The following is a 22,911-nucleotide window of genomic DNA, read 5'->3' as shown; positions in this document are numbered from 1 at the left end:
TTATAAAATATTAATTAATTTCTGTTTTTAATTGATTTTATTTACATTTACTTAACTGTTTTTATAATATCTAGTCTAGTAGTTCAGAAGTAACCTTACCTTGAAGATATATATTCTTGCATTTGATCATAAACTGCCTGTGACTTCTAATATGCTCAAAGTTGTGTGTATTGTTCTTTGGATTTTCATACGTGTTAATGATTCAAGGGCTACATGTACCTTCAGTGTATTTTGTGATTATGGAGATGATGAAGACTCTGTTGATGGCTCTCAAACTTGTAAGAACATTCAAAAGAGGACCTTTGAGGAACTACTGTTGATTAAAAATGCTGCATACATCAGAGACCTTACTGTTAACAATTGTCTAAAGGACTTAAAATCAGAAATTTTTAATAATATTGTTAACCTGAATGAACTAAACTTAGAAAACAACGATATTGCTGAAGTATCCGTGAATTGTTTCAACATGACAACGCTGGTAACACTGAAAATGACAAATTCTAAAATTAAAACCATAGAAGGAAAACTGGGCAACTTACCCCAGCTACTGAGATTAGTACTGAACAACAATAAGCTAACTGATTTTTCGTCGGAAATTCTGAGCCATCCTGAGACTTTAAGATATTTAAACTTGAACGGCTTGAAAAACCTGAATGCTTTGAACCTGGCCCACAACAAAATCAACCTGATCGAAGCAGATGCATTTTCCGATTTGGCTCGACTTAACTCCATAACACTGACGGGGAATAACATACAAACTTTAACAGGCAACGAATTACCCAAATGTGAATTTAAATATTTAAGACATCTGTATATAGGCAGCAACAGGTTGATGTTCTTGTTTCCTAATTTCTTGTCCAAATTAGGAACGGACGTGGAGATTGAAATTGGTGGCAATCCATGGCAATGCCGATGTTTGGAGACCATGCTGGAGTATTTGAGAACTAGAAAAATGTCTGTATCAAACTGTGATGAATTGTTGCTAGCAAGATCTGACACACCTTACTGCATCCAACCATCAGGCAGTGATTGTAACTATGACTATGATTTGTCCCTTGTACATAAATATTTGAACGAATTGAAGAGGAAGCGAATCGTAAACCATAAGAATTGCTTGATAAGCCTTTTAGCTTTTGTTCGATTTGGTTAATTCTGCAGTTAATGCATAATAAAGATTTATTAAAAATTGATGTGTTTTAATTTTTTTTTTGATCGAGTGGTGAATATTTTATGGTTTAAAAAGACTTTAACAATATATTTCAAAATTGATGTGTTGTTGCAATGTGATATGTACAATTGATTTTTGGTTAATAATAATTAACAGAATAGTTTCATTGTTAGTTAAATGTTTATTTTTATGAAATTATTTCTTTCACAGTTTACATTTTATGTTTATGTTGTGAAATTTTAAATTTATAATTTATACAATGTACTAGTAATATTTACTGAAGGAATTAATATAATCATTTTTTAATAAAGTTTTATAATGAAACTAGAATGACGTATCTGTTCTTCTCTTAACATTACTAATCTTGTAACACTGATTTACACAGAATCTACAATTAGCAACTTGAGAGGAATCTTTATTTGCTTCTCAACAATGTCTTTTATCAAATTTAATTGAATTAATGTTTAATATTGAAAAAAAATCGTTACTTACTTAACTTCCGTAGGTTTTTACTAAATAAAAATAAACGAAGTTTCTGACCCTTCTGAGAGTGTAAAATTTTTGGATATAACAAACCAACATTTATTTAGTGAGTTAATCATTTCATAAGCTTTTATTTTGCAGTTTTACATTACATACATACATTGTTTAATTTTAAAAACAATTACTGCAGTAATTTTATAAAATATTAAAATTATAAAAAATAAAATGAATAAGAATAATTTCTGTTTTTAATTGATATTATTTACATTTACTTAACTGTGTTTATAATATCTAGTCTAGTAGTTCAGAAGTAACCTGCCTTGAAGATATATAACATATTCTTTCATTTGATCATAAACTGCCTGTGACTGCGAATATGCTTAAAGTTGTGTGTATTGTTCTTTGGATTTTCATACGTGTTAATGATTCAAGTGATACATGTACCTTTAGTGTATTTTGTGATTATGGAGATGATGAAGAACCTGTTGATGGCTCTCAAACTTGTAAGAACATTCAAAAGAGGACCTTTGAGGAACTACTGTTGATTAAAAATGCTGCATACATCAGAGACCTTACTGTTAACAATTGTCTAAAGGACTTAAAATCAGAAATTTTTAATAATATTGTTAACCTGAATGAACTAAACTTAGAAAACAACGATATTGCTGAAGTATCCGTGAATTGTTTCAACATGACAACACTGGTAACACTAAAAATGACAAATTCCAAAATTAAAACCATAGAAGGAAAGCTGGGCAACTTACCCCAGCTGCTGAGGTTAGTACTGAACAACAATAAGCTAACTGATTTTTCGTCGGAAATTCTGAGCCATCCTGAGACTTTAAGATATTTAAACTTGCAAAACAATAAGCTCACAATTTTGACCTACAATATGTTTAACGGCTTGAAAAACCTGAATGCTCTGAACCTGGCCCATAACAAAATCAACCTGATCGAAGCAGATGCATTTTCCGATTTGGCTCGACTTAACTCCATAACACTGACGGGGAATAACATACAAACTTTAACAGGCAACGAATTACCCAAATGTGGATTTAAATATTTAAGACATCTGTATATAGGCAGCAACAGGTTGATGTTCTTGTCTCCAACTTTTTTGTCCAAATTAGGAACGGACGTGGACATTGAAATTGGTGGCAATCCATGGCACTGTCGATGTTTGGAGACCATGATGGAGTATTTGAGAACCAGAAAAATGTCTGTATCATTCTGTGACGAATTGTTGATAGCAAGACCTGACACACCTTACTGCATCCAACCATCAGACAGTTGTAATTATGAATATGATTTGTCCATTGTACATAAATATTTGAACGAAATGAAGACGAAGCAAATCATAAACCATAAGAATTGCTTAGTAAGCATTTTAGCTTTTGTTCGAGCTGGTTAATTCTGCTGTTAAATTTCACAATATTTTTAATGATTAACATAAAATAAAGATTTATTAAAGGACTGATGCGTTTTAATTTATATTTGAGTGAGTGATATTTTATGATTCAAAAAGTCTTTAGAGGTAAATGTCAAAATAGTTTTTTCTAATTGCTATTTTATTACATGTAAAATTTAATTTTTGTTTAATAATAGAATATAAATTTTAAAAATGGTTACTATTTTATTAAATGTTTATTTTCATGAAATAATTTCTTTAATGGTTTTCTTTTTATGTTTATGTAGTGAAATTTTAATTTTATAATTTATAAAAAGTAGTACTGATATTTATTGAAGAAATTAATATAATAATTTTTTAAGTGTTACAATGAAACTAGACTGTCTGTTAATTCTCTTAATATTTCTAATTTTTTAGCACAGAACGTAGAAGTAAAATTAACAACTTGAGAGGAATCTTCATTTGCTACTCAACCCTGCTTTTTATCAAATTTAATTTAATTAATGTTTAATATACTGGAATATTTTATTGGTTTCAATAAAATTAAAATAAGTGCAACACATTGATACGAAAAGGTGACTCAGACTATGATTAATGATATATTATTCTATAGGTACCAAATGTATCCATAAATATGGGGCAAAAAAAATTAAATTAATAACATTTTGGGGACACAAACAAAATTGTTGTATACGATTTAGAAATAAATAATTCATAAGTTTTTATTTTGCTGTTTTATAATGTATGTTTTAGAAAATAGTGTATTCCTATTAAAAATAATCAATTTACTTAAAAAAGTATCAGAATATTAAATGAAATATTTTTGTTTTCTAATAATAGTAAAAGTCACTTTCAATATTCTTTAATTTAAAAAAAAAAGATACAACTGGAATTTTATACAATATTAAGCTTAAAAAATATCACTTATTTGTTTTTATATATTTTAGTTCAGAACTTACCTGCCTTGAAAATATATATTTTTGCATTTGATCGTAAACTGTCTGTGACTGCGAATATGTTTAAAGTGTTCTGTGTTTTCCTTTGGATTATTATACGTTTTAATGTTTCAAATGGTACATGTACTTATAGTGTATTTTGTGATTATGGAGACGATGAAGACTCTGTTGATGAATCTCAAACTTGCAAGAGCATTGAAAAAAACACATTTGAAGAATTACTATCAATTAAAAATGCTGCCTACGTAAGAGATCTTACTGTTGTTAATTGTTTGAAGGATTTAAAATCAGGAATTTTTAATAATATTGTCAACCTGAACGAGTTAAACTTAGATAACAATGACATTGATAAAGTTTCCGTGAATTGTTTTAACATGACAACACTGGTAACACTAAGAATGACAAAATGTAAAATTAAAACAATAGAAGGAAAACTGGGCAACCTACCTAAGCTATTAAGGTTAGTACTGAACAATAACCAACTAACTGAGTTTTCATCTAAAGTTCTGAGCCATCCTGAGTCTTTAAGATATTTAAATCTTCAGAACAACAAGCTCACAATTTTGACCTACGACATGTTTAACGGCTTGAAAAACCTGAACGCTCTGAACCTGGCTCACAACAAAATCAACCTGATTGAACCAGATGCGTTTTCCAATTTGCCTCGACTCAACTCCATAACACTAAGCGGGAACAACATTCAAACTTTAACGGGCAACGAATTACCCAAGTCTGGATTTCAATATTTAAAGAATCTTTATGTAGGTGGCAACAGGTTGATGTTTTTGTCTCCGGAGTTTTTGTCCAAATTAGGAACGGACGTGGACATTGAAATTGGGGGTAATCCGTGGCACTGCCGGTGTTTGGAGACCATGCTGAAATATTTGAAGACCAGAAAAATTTCTATTTCATCTTGCGACGAATTATTGTTGGCAAGAGATGATACACCCTACTGCATCCAACCATCGGACACTGATTGTAACTACAAATACGATTTGAGCCTTGTACACAAATATTTGAACGAATTGAAAGGGAAGCGGAAGGTAGATTATAAAAATTGTTTGACAGGCATTTTAGCTGGTGTTCGACTCGGTTAATTCTGACATTAAAATTCGTCATGAATGTAATTTTTTTAACATATAATAAAGGACTATTAAAAGACATGTGTTTTAATTTTTATATTTGTATAATAATTAATAATAGAACATAAATTTAAATGATTGTTGTTATTCTATTGATAGTTTATTGTGAATTTTTATGAAATAATTTCTTTAATGGTTTATTTTTTATATATTTATAAGTTTATGAAGTGAAATTATTACTATCAAATAAATCAGATGTTATTTATAATAAATAAATTACAATTTGTAAATTAAAATTAGTTTTAAAAATTAAAGAACGAAGTATTGATTTGTAGTTTTCTTTATTTAATACTTAACCCTGCAATTTAGTACCAAATTATTTTAGGTTTAGAATCAAATTAACAATTTTAAATTGTGGAATGTTCTGTAGAAAAATTTAACCTACTGAATATTGCTTTAAACAAAATTAATTTGGCTGATTGAGACAAAGAACTGGCTGAGATGGGTGATTTGTTTTATTGCATTCTACACATATCGACTGAAACGGTTTGCCTGTGGTGCATAAATTATTGAATTAAATTAAAATAACTCCAAGGACAAGCAAAATTTTTATATACATTTTGGTAGTAAATAATTGATATGCCTTGTTAGTAAAAATTAGTTTATAACTTTAGTTTTAAGAATTTAAATATGTATTAAAAAATAAAATAATTAAAATTACATTAAAAATCTGACAAACAATATTTGTAGGTATTACCTGAATCTTAAGATAGATGTTGGTAGAAATTATTATTATGAAATTAATTACTGTATATTTTGTTGTTTTATTGCACAATGGCAGGTGTTTTAAATTTAAAAGTAACAATAAATTAATCGTATGATTTTGAAAGGAATTCTAAATACCAACGATTTATTTAAATGTTAATTATTTTTGTAAAAACGTTTAAATAAGTTTTTTTATTCAGGCCGAAATAATAAATATTAAAGTTTAATATCATCCTTTTTAGTTAACAGATTTTTTATTATTAATATGGCTGAATATTTGGGATTGGTAACTAGTTGTAAGTCTAATCTGAGAAAACAATACAACAAGATATTAATTAAGTCAAAAAATGCATAATACGAACCAATATTATATTTAACCTTGTAACATTTTCATATAAACAACTTTTACTCATCTATGTGCTATTTTTGTGTTTGTACATCTGCAAGTATATTGATTTATATAAATTCTCAAAAATAAGTGAATTAATATTATTATTTTTTTAAGTTTAACTGGTCATGAATATTATTTCATTTATTTTTTCAAAAATATTTCATATCTTGTTTTAAGTAATTCACCTTGAACACATATACAGGTTAACCTGAGGCATTACATATGTTATTTAATGTAAGAAAATGTTTAAAGCTGTGTGTGTTGCTCTCTGTGTTGTGGTCTGTGTTGACATAACAAATAGTTCCTGTATCTTTAGTGCGTATTGTGATTATGGACAAGATGAAAATATTGTTGACGAATCTCAGAACTGCACAAATATTGAAGAAAAAACTTTTGAACAACTGCTTTCAATGGACAAAGCTTACTTTATCAGAGACCTTACAGTTTTTAATTGTCTGGAGAAGTTAACGCCAGGAAGTTTTAATAATATGGTCAATCTGAATGAACTGAACCTTGAGGACAATGTTTTTGGCAAAATACCCCTCAACTGCTTCAACAGTTCAAGTCTGGTGACACTGAAGATGGCGGAATGCAAGATTGAATCAATCGAAGAAAAACTTGGTCACTTACCCAAGTTATTGAGGTTAGTGTTAAATAATAATAAACTGACAAATTTCTCCTCAGAAGTTCTGAGCCATCCCGAAAATCTGCGATATTTGGATTTAAAGTACAACGAACTGACGATTTTGACTTACGAAATGTTCAGCGGATTAAAAAGACTGAACGTGCTGAATCTTTCTTTCAATAAAATTAACCTCATCGAACCAGATTCATTAGCTACTATGCCACGAATCAATTCTTTAGGATTGGCAGGAAACAACATACAAACTCTAACAGGCAACGAACTTCCAAGACAAGGTTTTCAACATTTAAAGGTGTTGTACCTGGGAAAGAACAGACTCATGTTTCTACATTCATATTTTTTGTCTAAACTGGGAACGAATTTCGATATTGAATTGGGCGAGAATCCGTGGCACTGCCGATGTCTAGACATCATGTTAAAATATTTGGAGGCGAGGAACATTTCCGTAACTGATTGGGACAATAAACTAGCCGAGAGGAACGATGTGCCCTATTGCATTTTACCTTCAGACACTGACTGCGACTACAAATACAAATTGCCTTTGGTGCATAAATATCTTAACGAAATTAACATGAAAAAAGTTAGTTATCATCATGCTGATAGATTGGTTCATTCCTCAGGATTTGTAGGCCCTACTACTAGAATGAGGAGTTACAATAATATACATATCGTTGGCTTATAATAATTTTAAGATTTTATTATGTTATGTTCACTTATATTCCTTGTTAATCTATGATTTATAATAAAGATTCAATATTACCAGATAATAAATATTAAATTTCTGTATCACCTGTTCCTAACTAATTGTAAGTATAATCTAAGAAATCAACGAAAACTAAAATACATTAATTGAAACAAAAGGGTAAAATACGATTAACAATTAATATCAATAATTTTAACCTTCTATTATTTTCATGTATAAAATTTTTTTATGGATCTGTAAATAAATAATTAATTTGTTTACCATCTTTAAATACTTCTCTCTTGTAATTGACCTTGAAAAAAATATATATATTAACCATCTAACTGGGATATTGTTTTATTTAATGTACAATAATGTTTAAAGTTGGGAGTGTTGTTCTCTGTATTATCATCTGTATTCGTATCACAAATAGTTTCTGTACCTTTAGTGTGTTTTGTGACTATGGAGGTAATGAACCTAAGGTTGACGAATCCCAGAATTGTACAAATATTGAAAAAAATACTTTCCAACAGCTGCTACTAATGGAGAGAGCTGATTTTATCAGAGATGTTTCAGTCACTAATTGTATGAAGGAGTTGACGCCAGGAAGTTTTAATAATATCGTTAATCTCAACGAATTATACTTTGATGACAATAATTTTGAGAATATATCCTCCAACAGCTTCAACAGCTCAAGTTTAGTAACACTGAAGATGCTGGGATGCAAGATTAAAACGATTGAGGGAAAACTTGGTCACTTACCTATGTTACTGAGGTTGGTGTTACAGAATAATAAAGATGAGAAAAGATAGATATACTCTTGATGACAGGAGGATTCTATTTGGATCTGGACGCTAAATATAACTATACTGCTAGAATGTGAAATTACTTGTAGTGCCATTCATTGATTTATAACACATATTTATGTATACGATATATTGATAATTTGAAATAAAGATAAAATTTGAAATATTTACTAGATATAACAGTAGCTATTTTAATAAATTAAAATGAATATAAAGGTAAGTAATTGTTTTATTTTATTAAACTTTTATTAAAAATTCAAAGTTAATAATAGATTTTATATTTCAATAAAATCTGCTTTAATGCAAAATTCGATTACTAATGCTATATTATTATACATTTATCCATTTTTCAAATAAACAATATTTACTCATCTAAATGGAATTTTTTGAGTATTTGTATTTGTTAGTACATATTTTAATTTATATATCAAAACTTGTTGTCACATCAGATTCACCTTGAAAATATACATATATTTTAACCACCAAACTGTGTTATGTTATTTAATGTAGAAAAATGTTTAAAGCTGGATGTGTTGTCCTCTGTATTGTCATCTGTGTTGACATGACAAATAGTTTCTGTGACTTCAGTGCGTTTTGTGATTATGGAGATGATGAACACATTGTTGATGAATCTCAGAATTGCACCAGTATTCAAAAAAATACTTTTCATCAACTACTATCAATGGACAAAGTCCTTTTCATTAGAGATCTTTCAGTTAATGATTGTATGAAGAAGTTAACTCCAGGAAGTTTCAATAATATGGTTAGTCTGACGAGTCAACTGACGATTTTGACTTACGAAATGTTCAGTGGATTCAAAAAACTGAATGTTTTAAATCTTGCTTTCAACAAAATTAATCTCATCGAACCAGACACTTTCTCCACAATGCCGCGACTCAACTCCTTGGGCCTGACGGGAAACAACATCCAAACTCTAACAGGCAGCGAACTTCCAAGATCAGGTTTTCAACATTTAAAATTGTTGTACTTGGGGAACAACAGACTCATGTTTTTGCATTCAAATTTCTTGTCCAAATTAGGAACGGACCTCGATATCGAATTAGGCGGGAATCCGTGGCACTGCGGGTGTTTAGATATAATGATGAAATATTTGGAGACCCGAAATATTGCTGTAACTGATTGGGACCAGAAGCTAGTTGCAGTCAATGATGTGCCCTTCTGCATTTTGCCCTCAAGCAATACTGACTGTGACTACAAATATAATTTGCCTTTGGTGCACAAATATTTGAATGAAATAAAAATGAAAAAGGTTTTTACTAATTTAGATGTTTCGGTGGTGGTATCAAGTATTGGACTTATGAACTACTCTTAGATTGTAAAGTTGAAATAAATATTTAATATAACTAAAAATTTATTTTACTAAAAATGTTTTTACCAATTTAGACGTCTGGGTGGTGGTATCAGGATTTGGACCACTATTTATTTCTACAATAGATTCGTTTTCAAATAATTATTATTAAGGTAAGTAAATTGGGACAGAATCAATCAGAGTTCATAAATAAATGAGAATAAACAAAATTACACAAATGCAGGTTTGTATTTAAATGTGAAACATATAATATAATACTAAAATACAGAGTGAAATAATTATAATTTTAAAATGCATTTCCATATTGTAAATACTTTGATCATGAAGGACAAAGTATTTACTGAGCTTCAAAATTAGGTAATTTTCTGTAAATATATTTGCCCATTTGAATATGTATATAGTAATTATTGATGAAGTTTCAAAAATTTTAATTCGTTTATCTTATTTATATCTAAAACTTATATTTTACTTTTGTGAAATATATATTTTTTTCGATCAGTTTGTTTATGTTTTCATAAGTAATTGAGACCAAGAGAGACTAAGAGAAACGACGTATCCAAAAGCATTCAATCTTCAGATACAAGACATGGTTGTAGTTTTTTTAAAATGAAAATAAATCTAATGGTAATTAAATTATTATATAATTGTAATTATTCAATTATCGTTTTTAAATAAACAAAATTTACTCATCTAAACTCATATATATTTTAATTTATACATTAAAACTCGTTGGTACTTCCAATTCACCTTGAAAAAATATATATATTAAACCCCCTGTGATTTAATGTTATTTAATGTAGAAAAATGTTTAAAGTTGGGTGTGTTGTTATCTGTATTGTCATCTGTGTTGACATCACAAATAGTTTCTGTGCTTTCAGTGCGTACTGTGATTATGGAGATGATAAACACATTGTGGATGAATCCCAGAACTGCACAAGTATTGTACAAAATACTTTTCAAGAACTACTATCAATTGACAAAGCCTATTTTATCAGAGATCTATCAGTTATTAATTGTGTGGACGAGCTAACGCCAGGAAGTTTTGATAATATGGTCAGACTGAATGAATTAATCTTAGATAACAACGATATTGAGAAAGTACCCTGCAACTGCTTCAACAATTCAAATTTGGTAACGTTGAAGATGTTGGAATGCAAGATTGAATCATTTGAAGGGAAACTTGGCTATTTACCTATGTTGTTGAGGTTGGTGTTGAAGTACAACAATTTGACAGACTTCTCCTCAGAAGTACTGAGCCATCCTGAGAACTTACGGTATTTGGATTTAGAGTATAACCAACTAACGATTTTGACTTATGGAATGTTCTGTGGGTTAAAAAAACTAAATATACTAAATCTTGCTTTCAACAAAATTAATTTCATCGAACCAGATTCTTTTGCTACCATGCCACGACTGAACTCTTTAGGATTAACAGGAAACAACATACAAATTTTAACAGGCAGCGAATTCCCAAGAACAGGCTTTCAACATTTAAAACTGTTGTACTTGGGGAACAACAGACTCATGTTTTTGCATTCGAATTTTTTGTCCAAATTAGGAACGGATCTGGACATTGAATTAGGCGGGAATCCGTGGCACTGTCAGTGTTTAGATATATTGATGAAATATTTGGAGACCCGAAATATTTCCGTAACTGATTGGGACCATAAGTTAGCCGGTTTCAGTGATGTGCCCTTCTGTATTTTGCCTTCAGACAGTGATTGTGATTACAAATACAATTTGCCTTTGGTGCATAAATATCTAAACGAAATAGAGATGAAAAAGGTGTTTATGAATTTAGACGTTTCGGCGGTGATATCAGGATTTGGACCACCAGTTTAAAATATAAATTTTGAAATAAATATTTATAATAATATAACTAGGTATTTAATTTTTACAATAGAGTCGTATTTAAATAATTATTAAGGTAAGTAAATTGGAACAGAAAAATACAAACATTATCATGATTTCTTTAATAATTTATTCATGCGAATAAACAAAATTAAACAAATCCAGGTTTGTATTTAAATGTGACACATTATAATGTTAAAATTATATTTACATAATGTTAATATTTTGATTATGAAGAACAAAGTCTCTACTGTGCTTCAGAATTAGACAATTTTCTATAAATATTCTTGTCCATATGAATATGTATATATTCAATTATTGATGAAGTTTCAAAAGTATAATTCGTTTGTCCAATTTATACCTATTACTCATATTTTATTCTTGTGAAATAAATATGTTATTTTTACAATAGTTATTACAAAAAAGCAGATGCTTAATTTAATAGTAAAATTAGTCATAAATGATTTTGTAATCTAATCGAAATATCATCGAATTTTTAAACCTGAAAAAAAAAAAAAATACAATTTGTTGATTAATTGCTTTTGTAATTTTTTGCAATTCAACGGCCAAAATGATTAATTTCGTGTTTGTTGATTGGTTAGGTGATCGAATCAAATCATAATCTAAACACAAATTACCGGTTGGCGGCATCTTAAATCTGCCTGGGATATTTCAAAACACGGGGTCAATGAAATTAAGAAGATCAACTAGAAAAAAGTAGATTACGCGATTTAGCAATAGCACGGTTATGACGAGGTGTAAGGAGGTCTAGTCTATCACCTGATTGAACCGAGGCCTGAACCAGTACTGAACAAGCACTGCAGTAAAAATTAAAGGCAGGTAAGTAATTAAATTTATATAGATATATAATTTAAATAGAAGGTAAGTTATTTGTAAAATAAATAAATTATCTGATACATAAAACACTGATCTAAATTGTTTATTTAATATGGCACCAATTAGACGAATTCAAGCCTGCGTTTGGGGCACGAGGCCTCGTCTGCAGCATCTGGTTCACCTACTTTAGATGGACAGTGCGGCAATGAAGTGAGAGTGGATGGACGTTTATCCCCTCAGGCTGAAACACCATCGTTTTCGATTTCGATTGTGCCACGAATCATCCGTCCGTTCTATAGGTCGAAACATTTTTAAACAATATTTTAGCACCGACACATGCCATATTTTTGTAGGTGGCCGTTTGCATAATTTTTTTCTGACCCAATCGATCTGATGGGCTTTTGTCGTGTTGTGTGTCAGACTAGTGGTAGGAATTTTAGCGAAAATTGGTTTCCCCAGAGTTGTCCTCCGGCAGTTTTCGATGGTCTAGGGAGAGTGCTTCCACTATTGCAAATCTAGTTTTTACTTAATTTGTTTTAGCCTCTGATAACCACTCCTAAGAATTTTTAAGCAACTTTCCTTAGTTGATATTTTATTTTGGCAACAAAGTAAATAAAAAACTAAATAAAAAATACAGTGTTCAAGAAAATTAATGCACCAAACCAATTATTATTAATATTTTCTGACAATGGGAAAAATAAATGTATGTATATTTATTTAAAAATAGGTTTTTATTTATAATTGTTATAAAAAATATTGTTTTTGTTAAAAAATTAAAAATTGACAAAATTTGATATTCATAAAAAATAAAAATTTGAACTTAATATGGGGTGTTACCACCTCTACTACGAATGACAGCCTCACATCTTTTGTTCTCATTCAAAATTCCGGTTCGAATTTTATTTTAGCCCTTTTGGTATTGCAATTTCTTTGTCACTGAGTATATTAACAATGTATTTAGCAAAATTTATTCTTTTTCAATTTTTGATGATATGTGCATGATAACCTCATTTTTTTTAATAATTATATTTAGCTTTTACATTGTTTTGATGAAAGATAAAAATTATAAAATTAATTTTTAATATGATAAGTTAAAAAACTATACAAAAATTATTTTAATTTTTTATATTCCTTGTATGTTTTTTAGATTCTTTAGATTCTCTAGATTCTTTAGATTTTTTAGATTCTTTAGATTCTTTAGATTCTATAGATTCTTTAAATTCTTTAGATTCTTTAGATTCTTTAGATTCTTTAGATTCTTTATATTCTTTAGATTCTTTAGATTCTTTAGATTCTTTAGATTCTTTAGATTCTTCAGATTCTTTACATTCTTTAGATTATTTAGATTCTTTAGATTCTTTAGATTCTTTAGATTCTTTAGATTCTTTAAATTCTTTAGATTCTTTAGATTCTTTAGACTCTTTAGATTCTCTAGATTCTTTAGATTCTTTAGATTCTTTAGATTCTTTAGATTCTTTAGATTCTTTGATTCTTTAGATTCTTTGATTCTTTAGATTCTTTAGATTCTTTAGATTCTTTAGATTCTTTAGATTCTTTAGATTCTTTAGATTCTTTAGATTCTTTAGATTCTTTAGATTCTTTAGATTCTTTAGATTCTTTAGATTCTTTAGATTCTTTAGATTCTTTAGATTCTTTAGATTCTTTAGATTCTTTAGATTCTTTAGATTCTTTAGATTCTTTAGATTCTTTAGATTCTTTAGATTCTTTAGATTCTTTAGATTCTTTAGATTCTTTAGATTCTTTAGATTCTTTAGATTCTTTAGATTCTTTAGATTCTTTAGATTCTTTAGATTCTTTAGATTCTTTAGATTCTTTAGATTCTTTAGATTCTTTAGATTCTTTAGATTCTTTAGATTCTTTAGATTCTTTAGATTCTTTAGATTCTTTAGATTCTTTAGATTCTTTAGATTCTTTAGATTCTTTAGATTCTTTAGATTCTTTAGATTCTTTAGATTCTTTAGATTCTTTAGATTCTTTAGATTCTTTAGATTCTTTAGATTCTTTAGATTCTTTAGATTCTTTAGATTCTTTAGATTCTTTAGATTCTTTAGATTCTTTAGATTCTTTAGATTCTTCAGATTCTTTACATTCTTTAGATTCTTTAGATTCTTCAGATTCTTTACATTCTTTAGATTATTTAGATTCTTTAGGTTCTTTAGATTCTTTAGATTCTTTAGATTCTTTAGATTCGTTTGATTCTTTAGATTCTTTAGATTCTTTAGATTCTTTAGATTCTTTAGATTTTTTAGATTCTATAGATTCTTTAGATTCTTTAGATTCTTTAGATTCTTTAGATTCTTTAGATTCTTTAGATTCTTTAGATTCTTTAGATTCTTTAGATTCTTTAGATTCTTTAGATTCTTTAGATTCTTTAGATTCTTTAGATTCTTTAGATTCTTTAGATTCTTTAGATTCTTTAGATTCTTTAGATTCTTTAGATTCTTCAGATTCTTTAGATTCTTTAAATTCATTAGATTCTTTAGATTTTTTAGATACTTTAGATTCTTTAGATTATTTACACATGTTTAAACAATATTTAGTCTTTTCAAATTAACTGGTTGATGAACATTTGTCAACGAAACAATGTTTAGTGAAAATAGATTTACCCAAAGTTTGTCCCAGATCAGTTTATAATGTCACATGAATGGCAAATCCCCTTATTTTTTTTAAGTACTTTACTACATGATATTGTCGTAGGACAAAAATTGTAAAATTACTTTTTAGTGTGACAACTTAAAATGCATGGAAGCATCAACTCATGTATCCAACTGAAGGAAAAAAAAATGCAATCCCCATTTTTATTTTTAGCTGAATTGAAACTATAAAATCCGGGTAATTATACGTCTTTCCATTCTTCGCATTTGAAAGCAATTTGAATACAGACGTCAGGCTACATTGGAGGCGCACTCATATTTCATCTGGCACACAAAGGCGTATGAATTCAAATTTATTCCGATACAAAACAAATACAACAATCAGATACATCTGAAAATAGTGACTATTGTTACGGACGTACGAAAGGAGTTTAATTGAATTGGGGAAAAAATCACTTATCACGTTATTGCATCAGTGAAATATGCTAAATTATTCAATGGGATGCTGTACCAAAATTTTAATAATCGTTAACGTGTAAGAAGGCGTGTTTGCATTACGTACAAGTCAAATTTAAGTTGTACATACAATTTTATTAAAATGTATTTTATTAAGGCAATAACTTTTGAGTAAAAACTTTGTTTAATGTGCCATAAACTGTATTAAAATTATATTTTTATTTAAGTTACCAGTTTATATTTAGAGAATAAATGAATTTTTCCACAGCTTGAACTAATTCAACAGCACATATGTGTGCAACAAAAAATTTAAATTAAATGTCAACACAATTTTAATATTAAAAATAAAATTATAACCATGTTTCAGTGTGCAAATATTTGTGTGTTAGTAATTACATTGTAATATTCTGCGCAATTTGAACAATAATTTAGTTTATGTTTTGAAATGATTACCTTATATAGACTGTCATGAAATTACGCCTCATTGAGTAAACCTTTAATCATTGCTTATTGGTAGTTAATTATGTTGTTGGCAAAAAAATAACACAAAACATTCCCGAAGCAGAAATTAAATTAATATGTCTAATGTATTATTAAAACTAAATGCTGTAAACATTAATTATTTAGCATTTGATATTTATAATTGAGCTGTTTAAAAATCGGATGAGTCGTACCTTCACAATGATCGAAAATTGTTACATCACGGCAACGTTCAGCACAAAAGAGATGGAGTGGCAATTTAAATTGGCAACAAACACATTCAGGTCGCACGTTAATAATTCATTGTCTCTTAAATTAATTCAACGTTTTGATTCCTACCGCCATACACGAACACGTCAATTTATAATGTTCGCCCGAAGCTTTTGTATCAGATAAGAATAAATATTCAATATTTCGATTGAGCTTCTTCCCTTTCACATATTGAAAAATATTACACCCTTGACCCGTTTCCAACAGACACAATTCACGTACGAAATCATCACATTAAAATTGATTTCTTCTGATTACATTATTCATAATATTGTGGAGCCTGAATAAAGTATGAGAGTTATCGTCATCTCCCCACATATCGATTCGGGCGACAATTTCCGAACGTTAAATTTTCAAAGGTGCGAGCATCAGACTTTGTCGTCGCCGAAAACGACATGCCCACCGGAATTGGTTCAGGGTCTAATTGAGTTTCGGCTGATTAAGTGACGAGGTGCATCCATCAGGCACGGTTGAATACCATAAATACGTCGCTACCTGTCCAAATTTACGGCACCCCGGCTCCTGCTACATTAATAAAATAGGTGAGAGCGTGTTACGCCTTATCGGTGCCTTATTAAATCGTAAAGATCCTGAGCGAGTGAGTCGCGTATGAGTGTGCACGTGGGAGGCGTCAAAAGTTTTCAATGCGAGGCATTTTAACAATTAATTAACTTTTTCTAATGCAAATTTGATTTAGTGCATGATTTGGCTGATAAACGAATGGAATTAATTGGGGCCAATTTAACTTTTTATTGAAATTAGCATAACATAATTAATTGTTGATTATTCAATGTTAATAAATTTTATGGACCAAAACTAATTTTATAAATGGTGAAATGATAGAAGTCCATCAAAACTATGTCATAGTAACTATGACGTATTAATGTGTTTGTTCATTTGGGAATTGAAGGATTTTGATGTCCAAAATGACGTATACACATCAGTAATCGAACACGTACAAATGTGTAATGATAAACGAAAAAAAATATGTTTTCTGTTATTAAAGCCACAGTGATGGAAAAGCAATGCATGACACTTTATTAACCCATCATTTTTGTTTCATCAGCCACGTCCAAAGAGTAAATTGAACCAGTACACTTTGAACTTGAACTGTAAATAACAATATGTTGAGATAATTTGGGTCACCTATTAAATTACATCTACACATAATTCCTTCCACAACAATATTTCATTTCAATTATGTGAAAGGAAGTGAAGGGTGGACATCTAAATTATTATTATAACTAAGTTAATTACCCTAATTTCAAAATTTGAAGTGCTTTCTTGCGCAAAAGTGGATAAAAAACATATTTTAACCATTCAAAATTGAATTATTTTGAAGAAAATATTCGTTTATAACTCAAAAGATTAAGATGTAGTAGTACATGTTAAGTAAAAAATTTAAACTTTGTTCCTCTATAAAATAGTTGAAAAAACATTTTAATAGATTAAAATACAGTTATTACATTGAAAATGATATGTCGAAAGAATCATTGTCTTTTATCATCAGCCACAATAAATGAACAGATGTAATATTGAAGTAAAAAAAAGTAAACAATAATACTCAGAATTCTAAATACTTCTTTTATAAAAATTATTAATAAACTCATTTTTATAATTCAAAATTGAAAAATTTCAACGAAAAATAACTTATAGTTCATATATAACAAGAAAGTCCGAAGATAATTTGAGATATGTTGAAAGAATTCATCATTATTTATCATAAAATGAACTGATTTAAAATTGAAGTAGAATCTGGAAAAAACTAAACAAATTTACTTAATTAATTAATTAATTAATTTTTTAATTAAAAATGAGTTATTACAAAGAAAAAGGTAAATTGATCATTGGCCACAACAGATAAACTGAAGTAATATTTAGTGGAATCTAGAAAAATGTAATAAAATTATTAATAAAAGATTGTAATACTTCAAAATTGTTACAAAGAATAAGGTATAAGACATTTATGACAGAAATATTGAAGAATAATTCTCATATGATCGCACAATATTCCAGATACCCTTTAATATTTCAAAATTGAATTATTTCAATGAAAAATATATGCTGAAAGAATTCATTCATCATCACGAATCGATGTAGTATAAAAGTAGAATCTATAGAGTAAAGAAATATTTAACAATAATTCTCCTATGTATGCACAAACCCATTGTAATAATTCCAAATTTTATTTTTATAGAAATAATATACAGAAGAACTGATGAAATATTGAGATGGATTTTAAATAAAATAAAAATACAAATCTCTGCTGAAAACTACAGTATTTTACTTTAGATATACTATTAAATACACTTTTAATATTTCAAAATTAAATTGTTTCAAAGAAAAAGATACGCTGAAAGAATTCACACCATCATTATTCATACGAACCCATTCTAATAATTGAAAATTTTATTTTTATAGAAGTAATATACAGATGAACTGATTAAATATTGAGGTGGATTTTAAATAAAATAAAAATAATATACAAATCTTTGCTGAAAACTACGGTATTTTACTTTACATATACTATTGAGTACATTTACACATACATACTATTAAATACACTTTTAATATTTCAAAATTGAATTGTTTCAAAGAAAAAGATACGCTGAAAGAATTCACACCATCATTTTTCATCAGCATCGACGAATCGATGTAATGTCGATGTAGAATCTATAGAAAAGTAAAGAAATATTAAACAATGCATGTATGCCTAAATCAATGACGAAAACAGTATTTTCCTCTAGAAATGTTACTGATTACACTTTTAATATTTTATAATGAATTTGTTTTAAGGAAAGAAAGACGCTGAAAGAATTCACACCATCATCTTTCATCAGCATCGACGAGTTCATATAATATTGAAGTAGAATATGTAGAAAAGTAAAGAAATATTAAACAATAATTCCTCCATGTATGCACAAAGCCATTCTAATAATTTGGAATTTAATTTTTACATAAAGAATATACAAATTAACTCATGAAATATTGAGGTGGATTTTAAATAAAATAAAAAATGTTATATACACAACTATGCTGAAATTTACAGTATTTTCCTCTAGAAATGTTATTCATTACACGTTTTAATAATCCACAGTTCAGCTATTTTAAGAGAAAATATATGCTGGTGGGATTCATAGTTCATTGATCACCCCACTACTCAATAACTGATGAAATATTATTGTGCACTCAAGGAAAAAGTAAGTAATTACTAAATTATAATAATATCGGTATGTGGGTACAATATTCAAAATACTTTCTTGCACAAAAACACATTTTAATAAACGAAAATTGAATTATGCATTACAAAGAAAAAGATATGCTGAAAGAATTCACAGTTCATTTATCACACGCCACAATCGAAGGTCTGGTGAAATATTGCGGTGGATTCTGGAGGTAAGCAAAAAAGTATTAGACTGCGACTCCCGTATGGATGTGCACAAAAAAAAAATACCGACATAAATTTACGTGCTAATCTAGTAAATTCGGACACATTTAAAGGATATTGGATTGTGTCAGAAAACGTTAAAACAATTTTATTGCCGCGTGTGATATGTCTGACACATAAAGACAGCGACATCACTTTTCCGGGTGCCCATTTATTTTATTATATTGTCATTCTTGTTTGTTCTCGGCTTGAAATATCGATATTGACCCCGTTGTGACTGGCCGTTGTTTGGAGTAGGAACTCGGCAAGATAGATATGTTACGGCAAAAACAGGAACGGGGTATCGCATAGATTTATACTGTTGCCCTTTCAAAACCATATGCCGTGCCGTGTATGTTCAACTGGCGGCAATACACGGATTTTTTTTCACTATATTTCAAAGTGGATTTTATTAAAATTTATATCCTTTGTGTGTTCAGCTTATTGGAATAAATTGTAGATGCAAGTTTTTGAAGGGTTTAATTAAGGGAGCATTTTCGGTACATTTAGTTCGACTTCAAATTGGCATATCTAGTAAATCTCCGTAGATATTTCATAGTTTCAACTACATTATCCTTATCGAGTGCGGTCGTTTCTGCTGAAATGGAGCGGAATTGGGTGAACGTGATTTTTTGTAAGAAATGAGCCTTGTTTCGGCGTATCTCAAACTTTTGCGGCGGTCACATTTTTCAAACTCCACTCAATAATTCAGTCAATTTTAACACACGCTCAGGGATATTTTGTAAGACAATGCCCGGGCACACGCTACAAACTACAAACCCCGCCGTTTCTTTTTTTTTATTCTTCTTCTTTCGTGCGTTTGAAATAGTAGTTGAGAAGGCAGAGGCGAGCGAGAAACATAATAATTTATAGACCATTTAAAAGAGAAGGACGAAATTCAGGCTGGCGGATCAATAGGGACGGTTGTTTCGCGCTGAAACCGCCGGATGGCGTCGGCAGCTCGGCTGAGGCCCGCAAGGCCACGCCGGGATCCGACCGCTTCGACGGTATGCTCCTTGGACGGAGATGCCCGACAATCAAACTTGCACACTGGTAACATTGAAACGAATATGCGCAAAAGGATTTTGGGAATTTCAAGTTTTCGGTGGTATTTAGTACCATTAAGTTGGCCAACGTGCTACTACGAGGGTGGTTTGGCGTTACAAACTATTTTATAAATAATAATTTCGACACTGGTGAGTTTTTTGATCAATTAAATCACGAATTATTTTTTCACGTACTTGAAAGGCACATTTTCGTTTTGCATCCTACACTTGTGACTAGCACTTGTTTAGAGCTTGGTAATAATTTATTAGATTTCCGTACGTAAGGAAGTGCCTTAGGCCTCTCCTAACCGCAAAACTTGTCCCTATTTCTTGTCGCACATTTCGAACCAATTTGTCGCCTAGGGCGACACATTTCTTCCCCAGTTTTTTTTTTTATCTAGACCTTTCACCGGGCACGGTGATAGATGTTTTCCGCAATTCAAGATATGAAAATCGATATACAAAAAAAAAAAAGAAACAGACTGATTATGTTTCCACCTCGAAACGTGCCAAGTAAGTCTTTTTTATTGCAGTAAAACGTATCGGTCACGTTGAGTACATTTTATTTTTTTTGTTTTTTGATAACAAACATTCCGCAATTGCAATACTTGCTTTTAACAAACGGTCGTATAAACGTGTATTTGCACATGCATGTTTCACATAGACAAGACTCGTAAAACTTACCGGCGATTTTCTCCGAAAGTTTATTGCCTTCCGCAATTTCCTTAATACTGAATCTTATCAATTTGTCACGTGACTGGTTTGATTTTTGTACGGGGTGGGGATAGGTTCGGTGACATGCGCATTAGGTTTGAAAAATTTTTCGGTTAACCACATTGGTCAGCTGTCAATGTGGTTTTAATTAACGGACGTACCGTATTGTAGTCATCCACCAATCTTGTTGAAGATTCTTATAAATTAACTTTCTGAACTCAATATTTTGATAGTAATTTAATTATATAATTATGTAAAAAACACTATTTTAAATTTAAATATTAGCCTGTATTAATTGATTATTAAAAATATAACTGACATTTGCCTTTGGTATTTTTAATTAAAATTTAATTATAATTCTATATATACATATAAGTTGTTAATTATCAATATTTTGGGTATCAAATATAGGTGTATATTACATTTAAATAAAATAGAAATTTAATCAATTGATTTAATGTTCATTTTGGAGTTAAAATTTATATTTTATTTATTTTTTATAAATCCATTTATATTAATATTAATATATAAATATATTCAATGAAACTAATAAAAAATTAATTAATAAAATTTTGTTTAAATTGATTTAGTATTCATTCTCACAGTAACATGAAAGTTATGATTATTTTTTGTAAATATGGCAGTTGCACTGAACTTAATTAATTTTAAACTTGTCAATTTATTTTGCATATTTTGTTAAAATTCACAAATTATTTATTTTTTATAAATTCATTTAAATTGACATATTCAATTAAACTAATAATAATTTAATTAATAAATAATTAATTAGTTTCAATTAATTTTTATAAAATTGTATACTTTAATTTCCAGATTAACATGAAACTTGATTAATTTTAGCAGTAATTTATCAATAATATTAATTATTTACATTTTTATTCTTTGTTTGTTAAAACGTACTGCCTTAAATTTTTATAAAAACGCCACAATTGGATTAATTAATTGGAACTTAATTAATTTCAAACTTATCAATTTATTTTATGTACATTTTTGAGTTAAAATTAATACATTATATATTTTTTATAAATTTATTCATAAATGAATATAGAATCAATCAAATTAATAATAATTTAATTGATAATATTTAATTTTAATTAATTTTTGGAATAACAAGAAACTTTTGATTAATTTTTATTAGTAATTTACGTACTAATTATTAATTATTTATATTTTCATTGGCTTAAAACATACTGCCTTAGAATTTTGTAAATCTCACAGTTGGATTGAGCTTAATTAATTTCAAACTTATCTATTTATTTTATGTATATTTTTGAGTTAAAATTAACACAGTTTATAAATTCATTTATATTGATAAATAAATATAAAAGTCAATCAAACTAATAATAATTTAATTAATAATAATTAATTCCAATTAAATTTTGTAATTTGTAGTTTTCAGAATAGCATAAAACTTTTGATTAACTTTTACCAGTTATTATCTATAATATCAATTATTTATATTTTCTTTGGCTTAAAATGTATT

General features: G+C 28.8%; 5 protein-coding genes across 8 annotated transcripts in view; all 5 read left to right on the top strand.

Moving 5' to 3' along the window:
- Positions 1-22,911, top strand: part of LOC109597654 (complexin) — a 326,764-nt gene that overhangs the window by 37,733 nt on the left and 266,120 nt on the right. The window contains exon 1 of one of the 4 annotated variants that reach the window (XM_049967332.1): positions 20,779-20,846. The exons of 1 other annotated variant lie outside the window; for it this stretch is intronic. The gene's annotated coding sequence lies outside the window, so the exon portion shown is untranslated. Of the gene's footprint in view, positions 1-20,778; positions 20,847-22,911 lie in introns of those variants that run through there. 2 more of the 4 variants (XM_049967338.1, XM_049967335.1) reach the window with 2 other exon arrangements.
- Positions 1,981-3,124, top strand: LOC126265550 (leucine-rich repeat-containing protein 15-like). Its single transcript, XM_049967329.1, has one exon. The coding sequence runs from the start codon at positions 2,028-2,030 to the stop codon at positions 3,060-3,062; it is 1,035 nt and encodes a 344-aa protein (XP_049823286.1). The 5' UTR covers positions 1,981-2,027; the 3' UTR covers positions 3,063-3,124.
- Positions 4,050-5,176, top strand: LOC109604522 (phospholipase A2 inhibitor beta-like). The gene has a single exon (XM_049967328.1). The coding sequence runs from the start codon at positions 4,075-4,077 to the stop codon at positions 5,110-5,112; it is 1,038 nt and encodes a 345-aa protein (XP_049823285.1). The 5' UTR covers positions 4,050-4,074; the 3' UTR covers positions 5,113-5,176.
- LOC109604554 (phospholipase A2 inhibitor beta-like) lies at positions 6,400-8,503 on the top strand. Its single transcript, XM_049967327.1, has 2 exons — positions 6,400-8,046; positions 8,112-8,503. The coding sequence occupies exon 1, from the start codon at positions 6,496-6,498 to the stop codon at positions 7,576-7,578; it is 1,083 nt and encodes a 360-aa protein (XP_049823284.1). The 5' UTR covers positions 6,400-6,495; the 3' UTR covers positions 7,579-8,046; positions 8,112-8,503.
- On the top strand, positions 10,259-11,591 carry LOC109604520 (phospholipase A2 inhibitor-like). Its single transcript, XM_049967330.1, has 2 exons — positions 10,259-10,651; positions 10,710-11,591. Exon 2 carries the CDS (start codon positions 10,765-10,767, stop codon positions 11,554-11,556), a length of 792 nt encoding a protein of 263 aa, XP_049823287.1. The 5' UTR covers positions 10,259-10,651; positions 10,710-10,764; the 3' UTR covers positions 11,557-11,591.

This window comes from Aethina tumida, chromosome 5 (assembly GCF_024364675.1).
Source record: "Aethina tumida isolate Nest 87 chromosome 5, icAetTumi1.1, whole genome shotgun sequence".
In the NCBI taxonomy this organism is placed as follows: domain Eukaryota; kingdom Metazoa; phylum Arthropoda; class Insecta; order Coleoptera; family Nitidulidae; genus Aethina; species Aethina tumida.
The sequence above is the reverse complement of the archived record's forward strand: the minus strand, read 5'-3'. Positions and strand labels throughout refer to the sequence as shown.